Here is a 16,346-nt window from a genome sequence, read left to right on the forward strand (position 1 = left end):
TGGCTGTTCCCTCTCCCAGTAATACTTTCCCCCTTTTCATTCAAGACTTGGCCTACAAGTTCACCTTCTTCTCGTCATTCCATTCTTTTCCCTCTTTGCCAGTCATAGGTTCAATCCCATTGCCTGGGATCTGGCACGTGCCTTTTTCTGTTCCTCACTGATGAATCTGCATGAGCAATGGGCCAAGGTATCCTTCCACCCCATAGCCATAGAGCCAGCTTAGTTTCGAAGGGACAAAATCTCAGGGAACCAGGGTGAGTGTACCATTTGTTAGCTGGAGAAACAGACTCACCCCTGGGTGCTCGGAGGAGCCTGTGGCTGATCCAGCAGACTCACTTGAGGGCTGAGTGCAGAGCCACTAAGAAAGCACTTCATAAGTGCGTTTCCCGCAGCCAGCGTTAGAGCGTGGGGCATGAGTAAGGATGTCCCAGGTAGACTGGTTTAGGCTTGGGTTTAATTTATCAGCCATGGTGAAACCGAGCTGGCTGTTGGGGAGGGCAGTTAGCACCCACCACCAGAGGTAGGGATGCTTCAACAACAAAAACAAGAACCAGCAAAAAAAAAAAAGAAAAAGAAAGCACCTAGGAAAACACTGGTAACAGATTACCCAAGTGACCACAGGTCTCAGTATGAAAAACTTGAAACCATGTGATGTGAACCTCTAAAAACAAATTTTCACAAGTAATTGTTCATTTCAGGGCCTGGCTGGGTGGCTCCATCTGTACTTAAAACCTGCATCTGTAACATTGTGTCCTGCAGCAAAGACTCAAAGTGAAGCCAAGCCTGAAAAGCACTCTAAAAAAACCCACCACTCAGGGTGGAAACTGGAAGGGGCTTAGAACCAGCCTCAGCCACTCCCCCAGGCCACAAAGCTCCTGGTTTTGGTGGAGATGGAGGCTCGGAGGCGAGACCACAGTGCCCAGTTGGGGAGGACTCCCCCGACATGGGAAGTGAAGTCCCAAGGAAGCTCAAGCAGATCTCTTATCCTTTGCTTCCATCTTAATAAAGGGTCACTCTGCTGCACTTACCCAGTTTCTAACCTGCCCCATACATGGACTAAACAATGCAGGAAAACCAGAGCCGAGGGGACAAAAGAAAAATATAGCCAACACATCATTTCTTTATTGTACTTCAGATCTAAAACTTCCTTGTGACATTATGTATAGCCATTTATTCCGGCTTCTGTTTATGGAACTTCTATTCTGGTTTGGTGATCAACTTTTTGGTTTTACATTATCAGCAAAGATTTACTCAAAGTAAATACAAGTGACCCCCCCCCCCCTCCCCAAATCTACCTCCCTGCACTAGTGTAACTGTTTATTATACTTTGCTAAGGATTATAAAACTTTAGCTGTCATTTAAGAAAATATCTATTTTTTTTTCATTTATTTCAGAGGGAGAGATAGAAACATCAATGAGAATAATAGATAAGCTGTCTCTTACACACATACCCTCCCCCCCGCACTGGGGATCGAGCCTGCAACCCAATCATGTGCCCTTGACTAGAATCGAACCCAAGACCCTTCAGTCCGCAGGCTGATGCTCTATCCACTGAGCCAAACCAGCTAAGGCATAGCTGTTATTTTAATGAAAGCTCGGTCGGAGTTCTTTAGGCAATGTCATGTGCAGCATATAACTTGGCATAAAACACACACACACACAAAACCCTATGGTGCAACAGCAAAGACCATTTCCATTACTTACACACCCCTGTGATGAGGATGCTTATATTACTCACACAGAAAACACCTCCCTTTGTCACTGCCCATAGGAGAGATGTGTGGAACACAGGGCAGGGCTGTACTCAATAGCCTCTTTCATTTTCTCTGCACTTTTTGCTTCAAGATCTTGGAGAGTGAATCAGAGGCCCCTGGAGAAGGGCCATTCTCTGCCTTGCCAAAGGCGTGGTCCTAACTTCACAGTTGGGACAATGAGGTCCAGAGTCCCCATGACATGGTCAGAATGGCCAGAGCCATGAGTAGCTCCAAGGGGGCATGCATGTCTGTGAACATACACATATGCACATGGCCATTTCAAACCTGCTCCCCATCAAAATGGGGAATAAGCTTGTGAACCCCACACCCCAGTCCACAGAATGGCGACATTTTAAAGTTTCTAGCTGATGTCAGAGTTCTGTGTCCCAGGTAACTAGGGACCGTTAAAATGCCATTTGAGCCTAGAGGCTCCTACATTCTCACTGCTTCTGGAAATCAGGTCCTCTCAGCCCCGACACTCCTGGGGGAAACCAGGACCCGAGCACTGTGGCAGATTTTTCAGGGGGTGAACTTGGCTACTGAGAGAACACACTTACTGTTAACATCCTTTCCTAGTATATTCAAACCCCACACCAGAGAGGTATTTAACAATGCCTTGTCTGAAACATCTTAAAGTCCATCACATAAATACCCATTTAGGGCTTATCATAGATGTTACAACGCAAAGTGGGAAATTGAAGATAGAGTGGGGAGGGGTGTGGAATTTTAAAATGGTAGAAATGAACTAAAGACTAAAGCAAGCATGTCAAAGTCCATGAGTTTGACATGCTTGGGACTAAAGGCTCTCACGTTCTTGCCCTTGTAAAAAATTCTTTTTTTAAAAGCAGTTCACTGTCCTTTATTACCATCCCTGTAGATGGCCGAAATTTTTTAAAACATATTTTTATTTATTTCAGAGAGGGAGAGGGAGAGATAGAAATGTCAATGATGAGAGAATAATTGAGACTGCCACCTGCACGCCCCCCACTAAGGATTGAGCCCACAACCCGGGCATGTGCCCTGACTAGGAATTGAACTGTGATCTCCTGATTCATAGGTTGACGCTCAACCACTGAGCCACACCAGCCGGGCTTGCCCTTTTTAAAAAGCTACATTTCCATCCTAGTAAGTTGTCCTTGATGGGAATGTGCCTGGGGATGCTGGGCTGGATGGAGAAGGCAAAGCCAGGGCCTGGCTGGCCTGTCCTCTGCCTGAGGTGGTCTGGTCCAGCAAGGTGAGATAAGAGGTGGTTCCTGAGCGTGGGTGAGCCAAGTTCTGATGGGGCTGGGGATCAACATATGCCTCGAGTCACAGACCCAGTCAATCTGGATGGGAGGGTGGTGGCAACTTTAGCTGGCATTTTAATAAAATGCACCCCTCCAGTGCATGAGTGACTTTGGCCCAGACACCTGATTCAGTTACTGCATATAACTGAGGTCTGTTTGCTGGGAGTGGCCAGCCCAGTGCTCCTTGTTGGACGATTTGGAGTTTGGCCCATGTAACTGAACAGAGAGGGCTAACAGCTCAGGGTAGTATATAAGATGGGTATTTATTTACCAGGCTCGCGCGTGTGCATGCACACACACACAAAAGCAAGAAATAGAAATGCTTGCATACTCTTTGAGTTTTTGGTGTATAAACACATCTTTTCCCCATACTCCTGAATATTAATTTCCCTTTCTCCCCCAATCCCTGCATTTTGTTATGAAAGCCACACTTACCTGCCCTCCCCTCCCCTTCCTTCAGCCCATATACTCAAAACAAAAATCAATGAGAAATTCAGGGTTTTATAGAACAAAAAATTAGAACATTTTGCAAAGCTAGGTCTTCGACCACATTAAAAATGTTTTCTAAACACTGATATTCACACATGAGAGGGGGTTAAATGAGCCTTTATTAGAATGTTGAAGCAATGTGTTCAAAGGCAGCCCTATAAAATAAGGATTTTAAGTTAAGTCCCTAACTGCATGGACAGGAAAACCAGGGCAGGAGTTGAAGTGGGGAGCGACGTACCCCGTCTCCACGTCAACACATGCATGTGCACACACATGGGACACCCTCACATGTGCTTGGAGCTGGCGCTGTGTGCAGCTCACACATGACATCTGCCTTTCCTCATGGAACTGATTTTTAAGGAGTGGGAGAAACCAAAATGAAACATGACTTAGAGCAGACCTGATCCTTTGTAAGACATTTCTGTAGACTCTAAAGAGGGTTAAAAAAAAAAAAGTCTGAAGGCGAACACTGGCAGCACGGCCCTCCTTTAAGGGAAGGTTCTAAACTAGACCCAAACGGAAACCCTAAAAGTCTGTGAGGGGCAGGGGCATCGCCCCACCTGACACACCTGATGGGAGCACAAGCCAGGGCAGCTTGGGATGTTGTCTATCAAAATAAGTAGGAAAAGAAAAGGAAAAATTTAATAAAATAAACCACAACAACAACAACAAAAAAAACACAATAGCCCGCCCCTCCAACTTCCTGCTCAGGCTCTGTATGTTGCTGCCATTTCTCTACTCCCTTCTCCAAGGGCAGCAGCGTGGCTTTCAGGATCCCAGGCACTCTGGCTGGGTCTGGTTGCAGTTTGTTCTTCTGCTAAGTGTGGGAGGTTGGGGGTCTCCAGAACGAGCAGCAGTACAGGCCTTCTGCTGGAGCAAACGAGGGCTGGTCAGTCAGCGGCCCATCCTCTGGGGCATGAGGGCCGTGCTCGGCAGGAACCCCTGGGTCTGCATGGTTTACTTTAAACTCCATCATCATGAGGTGATTAAAAAAACTTGTCAACCTAGAGATTGCCGTGAAGGAAGGCAGTCAAAGATTGGGAGGCTAAGGTGGGGAAAAAGCAAAAAGAAAACAACGGTCCACTCAACTTCAAAAGCCCCGAGCTCCGGTCTTGCCCGAGTGTGTCACAGTGTCCAGGCTGCCCATGTGCCCTGAGGGGGCTGAAGAGGAGGGCGGGAGCAGAAACAGCCCCCGAAGTCCAATTTTCTGCTGGTGTTGGGCAAACTAAAGGCAAAGAAAGGAGGAAAGCCCATGGGAAAGGTCCCCCAGTAATAATAATCCTCATCCACCTGTGAAGCGGCCCTCCAGCCACAAGACTTTGCAGCCAAGAATGAAGGGAGCTCTTGCTTCCGCAGTGTGGCAGACACTCGCTTGCTCGCTCTCTTGGGGAGCAGGATGTCTTCCCCAGCGAGCAGAGGGTGGCGGGCCAGGTGGGAAGGAAGAGGGAGCCTGTTCTCCACAAGGCCGGCTCACACTATTTCCACGTGGCCGACTGGGGGATGGAGCGTGGCGGGATCATGTCCAGGAGGTACTCCCGCTGGCGGTCCACAGCCGAGGAGGTCTTGTGCACTGTCAAGCTGGGGCTGACAAACGCAAGCGCCCCACCTGCAACAGAACAGAGCAACAGGCTGAGATGGTCCCAGTCAGGGCTAGGCTCCCAGGAGGACACTGAGTGGGCCAACCAAGCCTGGGCAGCCAAAAGCCCACCTCAGAACTAAAGAGAATTTAAGAAATAACTTGCCCCAGCTAGTTTGGCTCAGTGGATAGACTGTCGGTCTGTGGACCAAAGGGTCCCAGGTTTGATTCTGGTCAGGGGTCGTGCAGGAGGCAACCAATTGATGTGTTTCTCTCACATCAATGTTTCTCTCTCTCTCTTCCTCTCTTCCATTCTCCCTAAAAAAATCAATGGAAAAATATCCTCGGGTGAGGATTAACAAAACAACAAAACAACAAACAAACAAAAGAAAACAAACAAAAAAAGAGAAAAGAAATAACTCAATCTCCTTTACAATATTCTTAGCCTCTGCCACAGTAACAGATATTCCATAGGCTATTTGAGAGCTCTGTTAACTGAGGTGGCTACCACAGTGCTATTTAGAACTGAAAAATAACAAATGACTGAACTACGCAACTGGGAAATTAGTATGATGGAATACCATGCAGCCATCAAAAATAATAGGGTAACATTCTCTAATTAAACCATTCAGAGGGGCACGGAATGGCACATACAGCATAATCCCTTTGTAGGACACTCACATGTAGGACATGTGAATGAAGAGGCAACTGAGGAAGGCCTCTGCTGTATTTGTTCTCCTGGAGTAGAAAATACCAGCCATTGCCATCATCTTCCTTTTTCATATATCTAAATATTCCCAAAGTATCACTTTTACAACTGGAAAATGATACACACACACACACACACCAGCACACCGGTTTTTGGCTGGCCTGGCCTAAGGACTGCCCTGGATCCCCAGCTACAGCAGCAGGGCTCTCCCCAGAGTATCTTTGGTGGAGGTTAATAGACTTTGTGGAACAAAGATTCTGAGGTCAAATGCATTGGAGTCCTCTCTGCATATTCAAGGCAGCACCACCAACTAGATCCCATCCAGTTTCTCTCAAACCACCACCTAGAAACGCAGGGTAACCTGGAGCTCTGGCAGAACTCTCCTGGGAAATGTGGCTTCTAAGCCTTGACACTTTTACCTCTAATCTGACTGTTGAACACAGCAACTATTCCTTCATATTCCCTTTCAAACATCACCCTTAAGTGCACACATGGGTTCACATGATTGCTATCACAGTGTACACATGCATATACTCATACTTGACTTTTCCCATTTCATATACTTCTAAATTTCCCACAAAAAGGATTTCTAACTAGCCTGTGAGTTCTTACTTGTATGTATCTTATACATGCTGAGCAAAAGTATCTTTGCCTAGTATTTACAAATGCTCTTTTGCTTTCCAGGTAGTCCAAATTCTTCTGTGGTCAGATGAATATCTTATTCTCCTAAGCTCCTCTCCTATAGGAGACTCTGGTCAGCTGCATGTACAGTGGGTTCCTGTGTTACCACTGTACAAACAGCCCTACTTTCTCAGGTCTAACTAGGGTTCCTCTATGATGGCATTTCTTCTTCCTACAGGGGTGTGGCATGTGCTCACTCCCACAAATGAGCGCTCTCACCCATCTCCTTTTGCTCAGCCTTTTGTGTCTACCGTTCACTTTCCCGTTTTGCTATGTGTTTTTAGTATTTTTTTTTTAATTTTTTTTATTGATTTGAGAGGGAGAGGGGGAGAGAGATAGAAACATCAATTATGAAAGAGAATCATTGATTGGATGCTTCCTGCACGCCCCCTACCGGGGATTGAACAGGCAACCTGGGCATGTACCCTGACCTGGAACAGAACCATGACCTGCTGGTTCATAAGTCGACTCTCAACCACTGAGCCACACCCAGCCTTGACTTTAATATTTTTTATTATTTATTTATTTATTTATTTATTTATTTATTTTTGATTTTTTTACAGATAGGAAGGGAGAGGGATAGAGAGCTAGAAACATCGATGAGAGAGAAACATCGACCAGCTGCCTCCTGCACACCCCCCACCGGGGATGTGCCCGCAACCAATGTACATGCCCCTGACCGGAATTGAACCTGGGACCCCTGAGTCCGCAGACCGACGCTCTATCCACTGAGCCAAACCGGTTTCGGCAATATTTTGATTATTGATTTTAAAGAGAGGAAGGGAGAGAGAGAGAGAAACATCATATGAAAGGGTAACATTGATTGACTACCTCCTGCATGTCCACTGGGGGTCAAGCCCACAACCCAGGCACGTGCTCTGACCGGGCACTGAACTGGCACCCTCTCCGTGTATGGGACAATGCTCAACCAACTGAGCCACACTGGCTGGGCTCACTTTTTCTTTTTTTTTTGTTTTTCTGAACATATCAAGATTTTATTGTCATATAATAAAACAAAATATGAAGCTTAGAATTGGATCCCTTGACCCTTTCTCTTCTTATCTCCTTCCAGTTAAAAATGCTTGCATCTCTTAATAGCCAAGCATTCTCTTAGATCTGCAGTTAGGCTCAACGCAGTCAAGCCTCAGCACAACCTTCTTTGTAGTTTAGCCTTTTTTCGGAAAATCGGCTTAGTCTGCCCACCATAGCCACTCTGCTTCCTGTCATAACGCTGCTCTCCCCTGCGCACCCAGGAAGCCTCGCCCTTCTTGTACGGTGTCACGTTGTGGGGTTGATGCCTACCACACTTCCTACGGAAAGCTCAGCGGGTTTGAGGAACGTTCACCATGTTTGCAAGCGCTGTCAGCAGGGAAAGTCACTTCTTCATTTTTGATGGACAGAAATATTGAATGTTCATCTCAATGCTAGCACATAAATAAGAAACTTTTAAAATAGGATGACCCAGGATGGCAGGACTGAGGAAGATTAAAAAATATCTGCCTGAGCGCCTCCTCATCCCCTGGGGTTGTTCTTAAAATGTTGTCTCCCCAGGAGTTTGGGCGACTGGCTGAACATGCAAGGTGCCTCCCCACCTCAGTTAAACTCCCAGCCCTCACCCCAGAGTCTCCCTCCTCACCCCTACATTCTTATTCTATTTTGTACTTTGCACCACCTGATCTGTCCAAGCCAGAAGAAGGTGGGAAGAGTGGCCCACAGATCAGAAAATAAAAGACACTATCTGGATGAACAAAAAATAGTATAGCAGAAAAGGCACAAGTTAACAGTAAAAACAGGTGTTCCCTTTGCCAGGGGCCAGGAGACAAGGGGATAGATAAACATCTGCGCTGCCAGAAGTCTACTGGATGGTGGGAGTAACTGCCTGAACTGGGCCTGTCCTATGTTTTGAGTGAAGGGTTAAGAGTTTGGGTACAGGGTGTGGAGACACTGAGGGCTACTGGCTGCCAATTGTTGAGGTCATCCTATTTAGTGAACAAGAGAGATTTAGTGAACAAGAGAGATTCAGCTGAAGAGTTGGAGGCAGCTGTTCTTAGGGAGCAGGTCTGGGGTTCAGGGCCCTTTGTGCCATTTCCTTTCATCACGTGCAAGTCTTTGCTAAAATAAGAAAGGGATGGACCCATTCACGGCAAGGTCCCTACTTTGAGCCCCTTGGGGGCTTGCCCACCTACCTGTACTCAGGGGTGCCTTCTTCCAGTTGGAGGTGGCATTGCCCTTGCCAGAACTAACGGCTCTCTCGGAATGTTTGCCGGTCCTGCTGACAAGAGCTGTGGCTGAGGCTGCATTCTGCAGTTTGGGCGACTGGCTGAACGTGTGCAGGACGCCTCGGGGTGTCGTGGCCGAGCCCCGGGACAGCTGGCTGGAGGCCTGCAATGGAAAGAGGGTGCAATGGCTCATGTGGGAAAGGAAAAGGTAGAGGGTGAGGTGCTCAGTGCAGCCTTTCCTTGCTGTGGCCGACCTCTTCCCACCCACACGGGGTCCCTAAAGTCCAAAATCAGGAGACCAGGTAAGTTACACCAAGGGGACAGGGGAAGGAAAGAGGGAGAGAGAGAGAAACAGAGAGACAGACGCAGGCTGCTGACGTGGTCACGGACTGGGGCGTGAGGGCTGGTTGGTGGCTTGGTGCAGGGGACTCCCAGCACTGTAGTTCTGACCTGTAGCACAGCCCCGTTACTCCAGTCGCGGGCCTCTCCTGAGCGGAACGCCAACTTACGCCGGGGTTTTATGACCTATACAAATGGGGGTTGAAATCAAGATCAGCACCATCCACAGGCCGGCCCAGGGCAACCTAGAGTGACCAAAGGGCAGCAGCTGTGGCCACACGAGGCCTAGTCCCCATATGACAGGCCGTTTCCCGAGGACAGTGTGGCCTCCCACTATTATAGGGACCTTGAGAAGATGTGGTCATTAGTGAATTACAAATGACTTCCAAGGATACAAAAAACTGCCAACACAAAGCTTTGGATCTATATGGGGTGGAAAGCAGAGCATTAAAAAAAGCAGCCAAAAAAAACACACAACTTGATTTCAAACTTCTTTCTCTCCTTAATTTAGCTAGAACATTTCTTCAGAACGCCTCTTTTGTATATCAATGTGGCTTTCAGAAAAGTCCTTATAGACAAGAAGTACTTGTCGGTGGCACAATGAACGTGAAAGCTACAAAATCTAAAAAAACTGCAAATTAGTATTTTCACCACTAAACACCACCATTAAACGCAATTTAGACGCAGTTGACAATCAGGCAGATGCTTGCCGAGTGTGGACAGAATGCCAGGACATTTTGTGTGCTAGAGACAACTTCCCTGCCAGGGAAGAGCATCTCTCCTGGAGGATGAGGCCCCAGTCAAGTTCCCAGACCTCCAGGTCACAACTCTGGCTCCTAGACAAGAGCTCACCTGCTTCAGAGTGGGATGTGGGGCGGTGGCGGGCTCAGCTTTGGCCTGCACAGGAGCTGCACCCTGCTGCAGAAGGCGCTGCTCGATCTCCTGCTCCTGCTGCAGTGCCTTCACGAAGGCAGCCTTCAGCCTGCTTGTGTGCTCCACCTTGAGCGCCTTCTTCTGGTTGGAAGCCATGCAGTTCTCACACATGATGGCACCGCCCTTCTCCTCCCGCCAGCGGCATGTGAAGTCCGTCTTGCACTGCGCACACATGTAGGGCTCCCGGGACAGTACAACGGCAGCTGACATCCTGCCTGCTGTAGGGCAGATGGGTGGGCTCACATCAAAGGAACAAGATGCCAATCAGAACCCCCACTACCCAGCATGCAGGATAGAAGAGGGGCAGCACCCCAAGCCAGGTGGCTCAATGGCTATCAGAAAACCAAAGCCTCAGTAGATGCCGACTGTGTACAGATACTGGGCCATCCTCAGGGAAGCCTTTCAGGCTGAAGCTTTGGAAATGCTGTAGGTCAGGCATCCTTGGTACAACTCTCAAAAACATTGCATAGTGCCATCAGCTTGGCTTCTCCCAATGGCCTTGCCCAGCCACAGTGTAGGACAGGGAGGCATCTCGTCCTGACTTGGCCTCCCGCCTGTCCTTCCTATACAAGCCTTGCAGCAGCAGGGTTTTTTTAAATCCTCACCCAAGGATATTTTTTCAATTGATTTCTAAAGAGAGTGAAAGGGAGGGGTAGGGAGGAATGGGGAGAGAGGGAGAGAGGGGGAGAGAAAGAGGAGAGGGGGAGAGAGGAGGGGGGGCGAGGGGTGGGGGGAGAGATTGGTTGTCTCCCACACCAGCCCAGGGAAACCAACTCAGGTATGTGGCCTTGACCAGGAATTGAACCGGCAACACTTCGTTGCGTGGGCCGATGCTCTATCACAGAGCCACATCGGCCAGGGCTCGCAGCAGCTCTTTTGCTAATAATATTACCATTATTCATTATTAAGAAGACACCAAAGGGAGCCAGACATACATCCAGGCCATGTCAGCGCTTGCACCCCTCTCTGTGGTCTCTCAAGGTAACCTGATAGGTGGAGCCTGTCAGCCCCTCCTCTGTTCCCCTGGACAAGTTATGACTATGCCTTCTCCTCAGCTATACGCATCTGAAAAGATCACACAGGAAGTGTGTTCAGGCTGGCTGCTCAATTCATGTCACTATCAGCTCCATCTCAGGCCACAGTGTCCCCAGTTCAGTGGCTGGTGGAGACCCCCTAAGGGTTAACATGGCTTCTACCTCCATTTTCAATATTGTTTTTGCTCACTATCCTGTTTATGCTCTTTTATTCCTAAAAGCTCCTACCATACAGGTGCATTTTCCAAATTGTTTACAAGGAGGGTTATTTAGTGAGTCTGGCTTAAGTGTAGGTACCCTCTCCCATCTTGAGAGCTCAGAACATTCAAAGCTCTGGAAAGTTCCACCCCTATGTTGACTTCCTGTTTGGAAGCAAACCCTGTCATGTCAGTTTAAGGCAGGCATTCCTCCTCACTGCCCACACCAACATCACAGTGCTGCTGCTTGGCACCCTGGACCATGCATGTGGGGATCTTGAGCTTCACCAGGGCCTGGCTCTCAGGAGGCCCCAACAGGAAAGGTGCCTGCAATGTGTTTATGAAGCTGTTGAACTTCTGCCCTGGCTGGGTGCCTCAATTAGTTGGAGCATTGTCCAGTATGCTGAACGGTTGCAAGTTTGATTCCTGGTTAGGGCACAAACCTAGGTTCCAGGTTCAATCCCTGGTTGGGGAGCACATGGGAGTTAACCAATTGATGTTTTCTCTCTCTTTCTCCCTTCCTCTCTTGCTAAAATCTAAACATGTCCTCGGGTGAGGATTTAAAAAAAAAAAAAAAAAGCTATTAAACCTCACAGCAAGTAAAACTGATGATGCAATGTTACCCATAGCATCTAAAATACCCAATCTTTAAGACAGCTCTGGGTACACCACAGGTGCATAGACAGGTGCTATACATTGGAAAAAAACATATGTTACAGAAACTTCAGTGGCAAGAGATGAAAACAACCCTAGCTCAGGGCCCACTCACCTTGCGTCTCCAGCAGGTTCTGTACCACCTCCTCCAGGCCGACCAGGTAGATAAATTCGTTATTGGCAGCGCTGGGCAGGAAGTTCATCTCTGGGGCAGGGGGCTTGGGTGGGGGGATTTCAAGCAGCGTCTTCTCCAGCTGTTTGCGCAGTGCGAGCTTGGCGGCCGCCTGCCGGCTGGCTGGAGAATCACCAGATGTGACCACAGAAGTCACGCTGGTGGGGGTGGAGTTGCCCTGAGCAGAGGTGACTGTCGTTCCTTTCAGTGAGGCTGGGGATGGCTTTGGGAAATAACAACCTGGTCAGAATGCTAGGGGTAACCTGCACTGAGGCAGGCCCTACCGCTGCACCCACAGCCCAGGTCAGCACCATTAGTTGCACTAATTAATGAGTCCCCGAGAGAGAAATTCCAAGCTGCTTCATACCTGTGAGCAGCAGGCAGAGTAGCATTAAACCATTCACCCTATGAAATGACCAATCTTGTACACACACTGTTGAGGCTTAGCTGATATCCAATAAACCACACACATTAAAAAATCTTTAATTTGCTACATTTTGCCAGAAGGATATCGATAAAGCAACCCATCACTATAACCAAGACAGTGGGCATCCCCTTGGCAATGTCCCCACAGCACCAACCCAGACAGCATGGCCACTATCCTAGCTCTATGGCCTGACCCTCCTCTCAGCACAGGTCTGGGCAGCCTCCTTCCTCACAGGGGTGCAATGGTGGCTCAAGTGTCATCTGTGGCATTTCCCTTGTGAGCATCTTTGTGTGTGCTTATCTGGAGATGCTAATGTCTTTATCAGGGTTGCAGGAGAGAGCAGTTCCTGCACCAACCTCTCGCCCTGAGGTCACCCCACCCCACCCCACTGTACCTCAACCCTTGCTATTCCTGCACTACTTTATCGTCTTTGTCTAGACCCCAGTGCCCAATGCTCCATAGTCTCCTTGCTCCAGTTCACTCACCCCCAACACTGTCAAGTGCTCTCCCCAAAACCTGAAACTGACCACGATAGTGCTCTTAGCTTCATAAGGTAGAGGACCCTTTTGGAAATCTGAAGGAAAGCTGCATACACCATCCCCAGGAAAATGCACACACCTGATGACTTGCCTATAATACATCACAGGTTTTAGGAAGCACAGATGCTTTCCTAGGATCCTTACCCCCACAGAAGGTCTCAGAGTCAAAGAGACTCATCAACACAGAGGATGCCATCACAGCATCTTGACCTAGCCAATGAATGCCTCATTGATCAACCAGCCAGTTCTCCCCTGACCCCTCCTTGGGGTCACCACTCCACTGCGAACAGAACCCCCTGGCACCACTGCTGCTGGCCTGCTTTCTTCCATCCTCCCCGCACACTGAGCTGAGAACAGGGTCTGGCACCTGGGAGAGATGCGGATCAAGGTTTATGGGGTAAACTGCTTGTATAGGTCAAGCTTTTGTTTTGCCAGGACATCACTATGTGGTAGCAGGACTGCACTTGATCCTGACCTAGAGAAGGCAGGCAAGAATATATTAGGCCAATGGAGGCAGAGAAGCTGACTCGCCCATCAGCAAAAGCCCCTGCATACCCAATAATTTTATCTGTCAATGAGGCTTTGCTTCTAGCCTATCGGCCCCCCATCCCATCTTCCTGGCTCTGTTGGGTGGGGACAAACCCACCCCATCTCAGAGTCTTTGTCTGGAGTTGAAGAGACTTGTGAATAAGAATAGGTACACTGGTGCCATGAGGACATTTGCAGACACATGATCCTCATGTGCTTGTGCCCACAGGGGGTAAGGGTGGGAAAGGCTCTAGTGCCCCTCAGCCATCCCCAGGCCCACCAAACACCTTAGCTAGCCCTATCTATCCCCCAAAGCTGCCTTCCCCAAGACTTCAGACTCCCATCTCAGCTCAGGTCTGCACCCCTCACGCTCTCATCAACTCTCCACCTCTGTCATGTGGCAGATCTGAATATCTGCCTGTGACCTGCATGCCTGACAGGCCCAGAGGAGCTCAAGTACAAACCACAAGGGGTGTCCAAAGCCTCACTTGGCTGAGGTCACACCGCACCACCCCACTGTGCCTCAGGACTGTGGGACCTTTTAGGGGCAGCTGCATGGCACACTCCCCATGTCAGCAGAGCATGGCCCTCACCTGTGGGATATTGACGAGCAGACTGGTGTTGGGGACATTGGCAACACGGATAAGGCCTTGCTGGATGATCCTCTGTCCCTGGATTTGCACATTGGGCACAGACGCCCGGGGGGCCAGGAGGAGTGGAGGTGGCCCCGTGCTGGAATGTTGTCTGATGTTGTGGATTTGCTGTGGGGTGGGGTGGGGACAAGACAATGAGGGACAATGGAGGGAGGTAGAGGAAAAGGTTGGGCTCACAGCCCCAGCCTGAGAACTGGAAAGGGTTGTTTATGTGAGGTAAACCATTGCTTGAGGCTGCCTGGCCATATTCCTGTCCCAAGGGTGCACCCCTGCTCACCTGAGCCCCCCTGACAAGTGGGGGCATGACGACCTGTGAGCTTGCCTGCGGCCCCAGCTTTGAGGACATCTGCTGCCCACCACGGACCAGGGGCGGTGGGATGACACTACCAGGCATTCGAGTCGAAGAGGTCTGTCAAAAGATACCAACCCTCGTATCTTAACATGTGGGTTTTTTTTAAACAAAAACAGGTTTACTATTTTTTAAAAGCACATACTTATTAACCAAAAAAGGAGGAGGTAGTAGTAAACACATAAAAGCAACAAGGAACATAGACTCCAAGAGACCTGTAAACACGGGCTCGGTCAAGACACAGGCCCCACCAGAGCAAGAGTCCAGTCAACTAGGACAGGCACCTTCCACCTGCTGGTGTGAGCTGGGGGCTCAGGCTTGTTTAAGGGGAGCTGGGCCCCTGTCCAGACCTCAGTCCTATGGCTGGGAGGGAGAATCCTTTGAGCAGAGGAGGCCAGGAGCTTTGCTGGGTCAAGATCACACTGCCTTTGGGAGACTCTGAATGAAGGGAGCCCAATATGTTTAGGTAGGAACTTAGTTCTCTCTCCAGTCTCAAAAGGGGTGGTCATGGGTGGGGCCTCCCATCTCTTGGTGTGATTTGTTTATGATGTCAATGGTGGCTTTAGTTTGGGAATGTAAGCATTATTTATTTTGGGGACGCCAGCAGGAAAACCTAACCCGGTCTAATCAGAAGGAACAGGCAGCCTTTTACAGGGCTCCTCAAGAGCCTGATGAGGAAGGAACTGACCTGAAGTGATGGCTTCCCGGAAGGAATGTTCTGGGTGCCCCGCACGAGCGGGGGAGGGGTGGTCACGGCGCTCCCACTGGAGCCTGTGGGCTGCAAGAGAGCAGGATACTCGGTAGATGAGATAGCCATCAGTCCTGCCCACCCCATAATCCTGATGGAGGAGGACTGATTTTCTTCCTATTCCAAAGGTACTAAGTTTGCAAAGGTTTTGCTTCCAGCCTGGTAAGTGACCCCTGCCTATCTGCGACAGGAACTGACATGTACAAAAATGGGCAGAGGAGAGCTTTTCCAACACCACTCCACCCCCTGGGGACTCCTGCCATCACTCTGTGGCTCTGCCTGTCAGGGGGCAGGAAAGGCAGGCAATGGGAAAGGACCCAGGGCCTGGACAGGTTAATACCAACCTTAGGGTTCTTTTAACATTTTAAAAAATATGTTTTTATTTATTTCAGAGAGAGGAAGGGAGAGGGAGAGTTGGAAACATGAGGAGAGAGAATCATCGATCAGCTGCCTCCTTCATGCCCACTACTGGGGATCGAGCCTGCAACCCAGGCGATAGCCCTGACTGGGAATTGAACCGTGACTCCTGGTTCATAGGTCGATACTCAACGACTGACCGACACCAGCCAGGCCCAACCTTGGGATTCTTAAAGTAACATTCCACTAGGGAAGGGACAGTGACATACTTGAGTCACTTTACCTTATCTTCAACAACTGACAAGGAAACAATAGGCAGGTTCTGTCCACCAGGAGATTAACTGACATCAGTCAGGTCACATCCACTTGCTGATTGAGTGGGGTGGGAACTCAAATAAGCCCCCAAATCAGACCAGTGAGTGTCTTTCTTCTTTCCCTCTCTCTTAGGGAATACGAGAGAGTTCTACACATCCTGCCTGCCATCCTGCCTGCCATGTAATCACTTTCCTGGTTTAGTGATAGTGGGTTTTTTTTCTTTTTAAATATATTTTTATTGATTTCAAAGAGGAAGAGAGAGACAGAAACATCAATGATGAGAGGAAATCATTGATTGGCTGCCTCCTGCATGCCCTCTTCTGGGGACCGAGCCCACAACCTGGGAATGTGCCCTTGACCAGAATCAAACCTGGGATCCTTGAGTCT

General features: G+C 49.0%; 1 protein-coding gene across 5 annotated transcripts in view; it reads right to left on the minus strand.

Annotated features, from left to right (window-relative positions):
- Positions 1-1,463: 1,463 nt before the first annotated feature.
- GATAD2A (GATA zinc finger domain containing 2A) overlaps positions 1,464-16,346 on the minus strand; it is a 109,749-nt gene continuing 94,866 nt past the window's right edge. For 4 of the 5 annotated variants that reach the window (XM_079772081.1, XM_079772079.1, XM_079772082.1 and 1 more), the window contains exons 6-13: positions 15,228-15,317; positions 14,468-14,599; positions 14,131-14,298; positions 11,987-12,266; positions 9,906-10,204; positions 9,165-9,239; positions 8,682-8,877; positions 1,465-5,135 (exon numbers count right to left, since the gene is read on the minus strand). In XM_079772081.1, the coding sequence (XP_079628207.1) occupies positions 5,005-5,135; positions 8,682-8,877; positions 9,165-9,239; positions 9,906-10,204; positions 11,987-12,266; positions 14,131-14,298; positions 14,468-14,599; positions 15,228-15,317 (1,371 nt within the window). In that variant the 3' untranslated portion in view covers positions 1,465-5,004. Of the gene's footprint in view, positions 5,136-8,681; positions 8,878-9,164; positions 9,240-9,905; positions 10,205-11,986; positions 12,267-14,130; positions 14,299-14,467; positions 14,600-15,227; positions 15,318-16,346 lie in introns of all 5 variants that reach the window. The other variant, XM_079772080.1, reaches the window with a different exon arrangement.

This window comes from Cnephaeus nilssonii (genome assembly GCF_951640355.1).
Source record: "Cnephaeus nilssonii genome assembly, chromosome: 5".
Lineage (NCBI taxonomy): Eukaryota > Metazoa > Chordata > Mammalia > Chiroptera > Vespertilionidae > Cnephaeus > Cnephaeus nilssonii.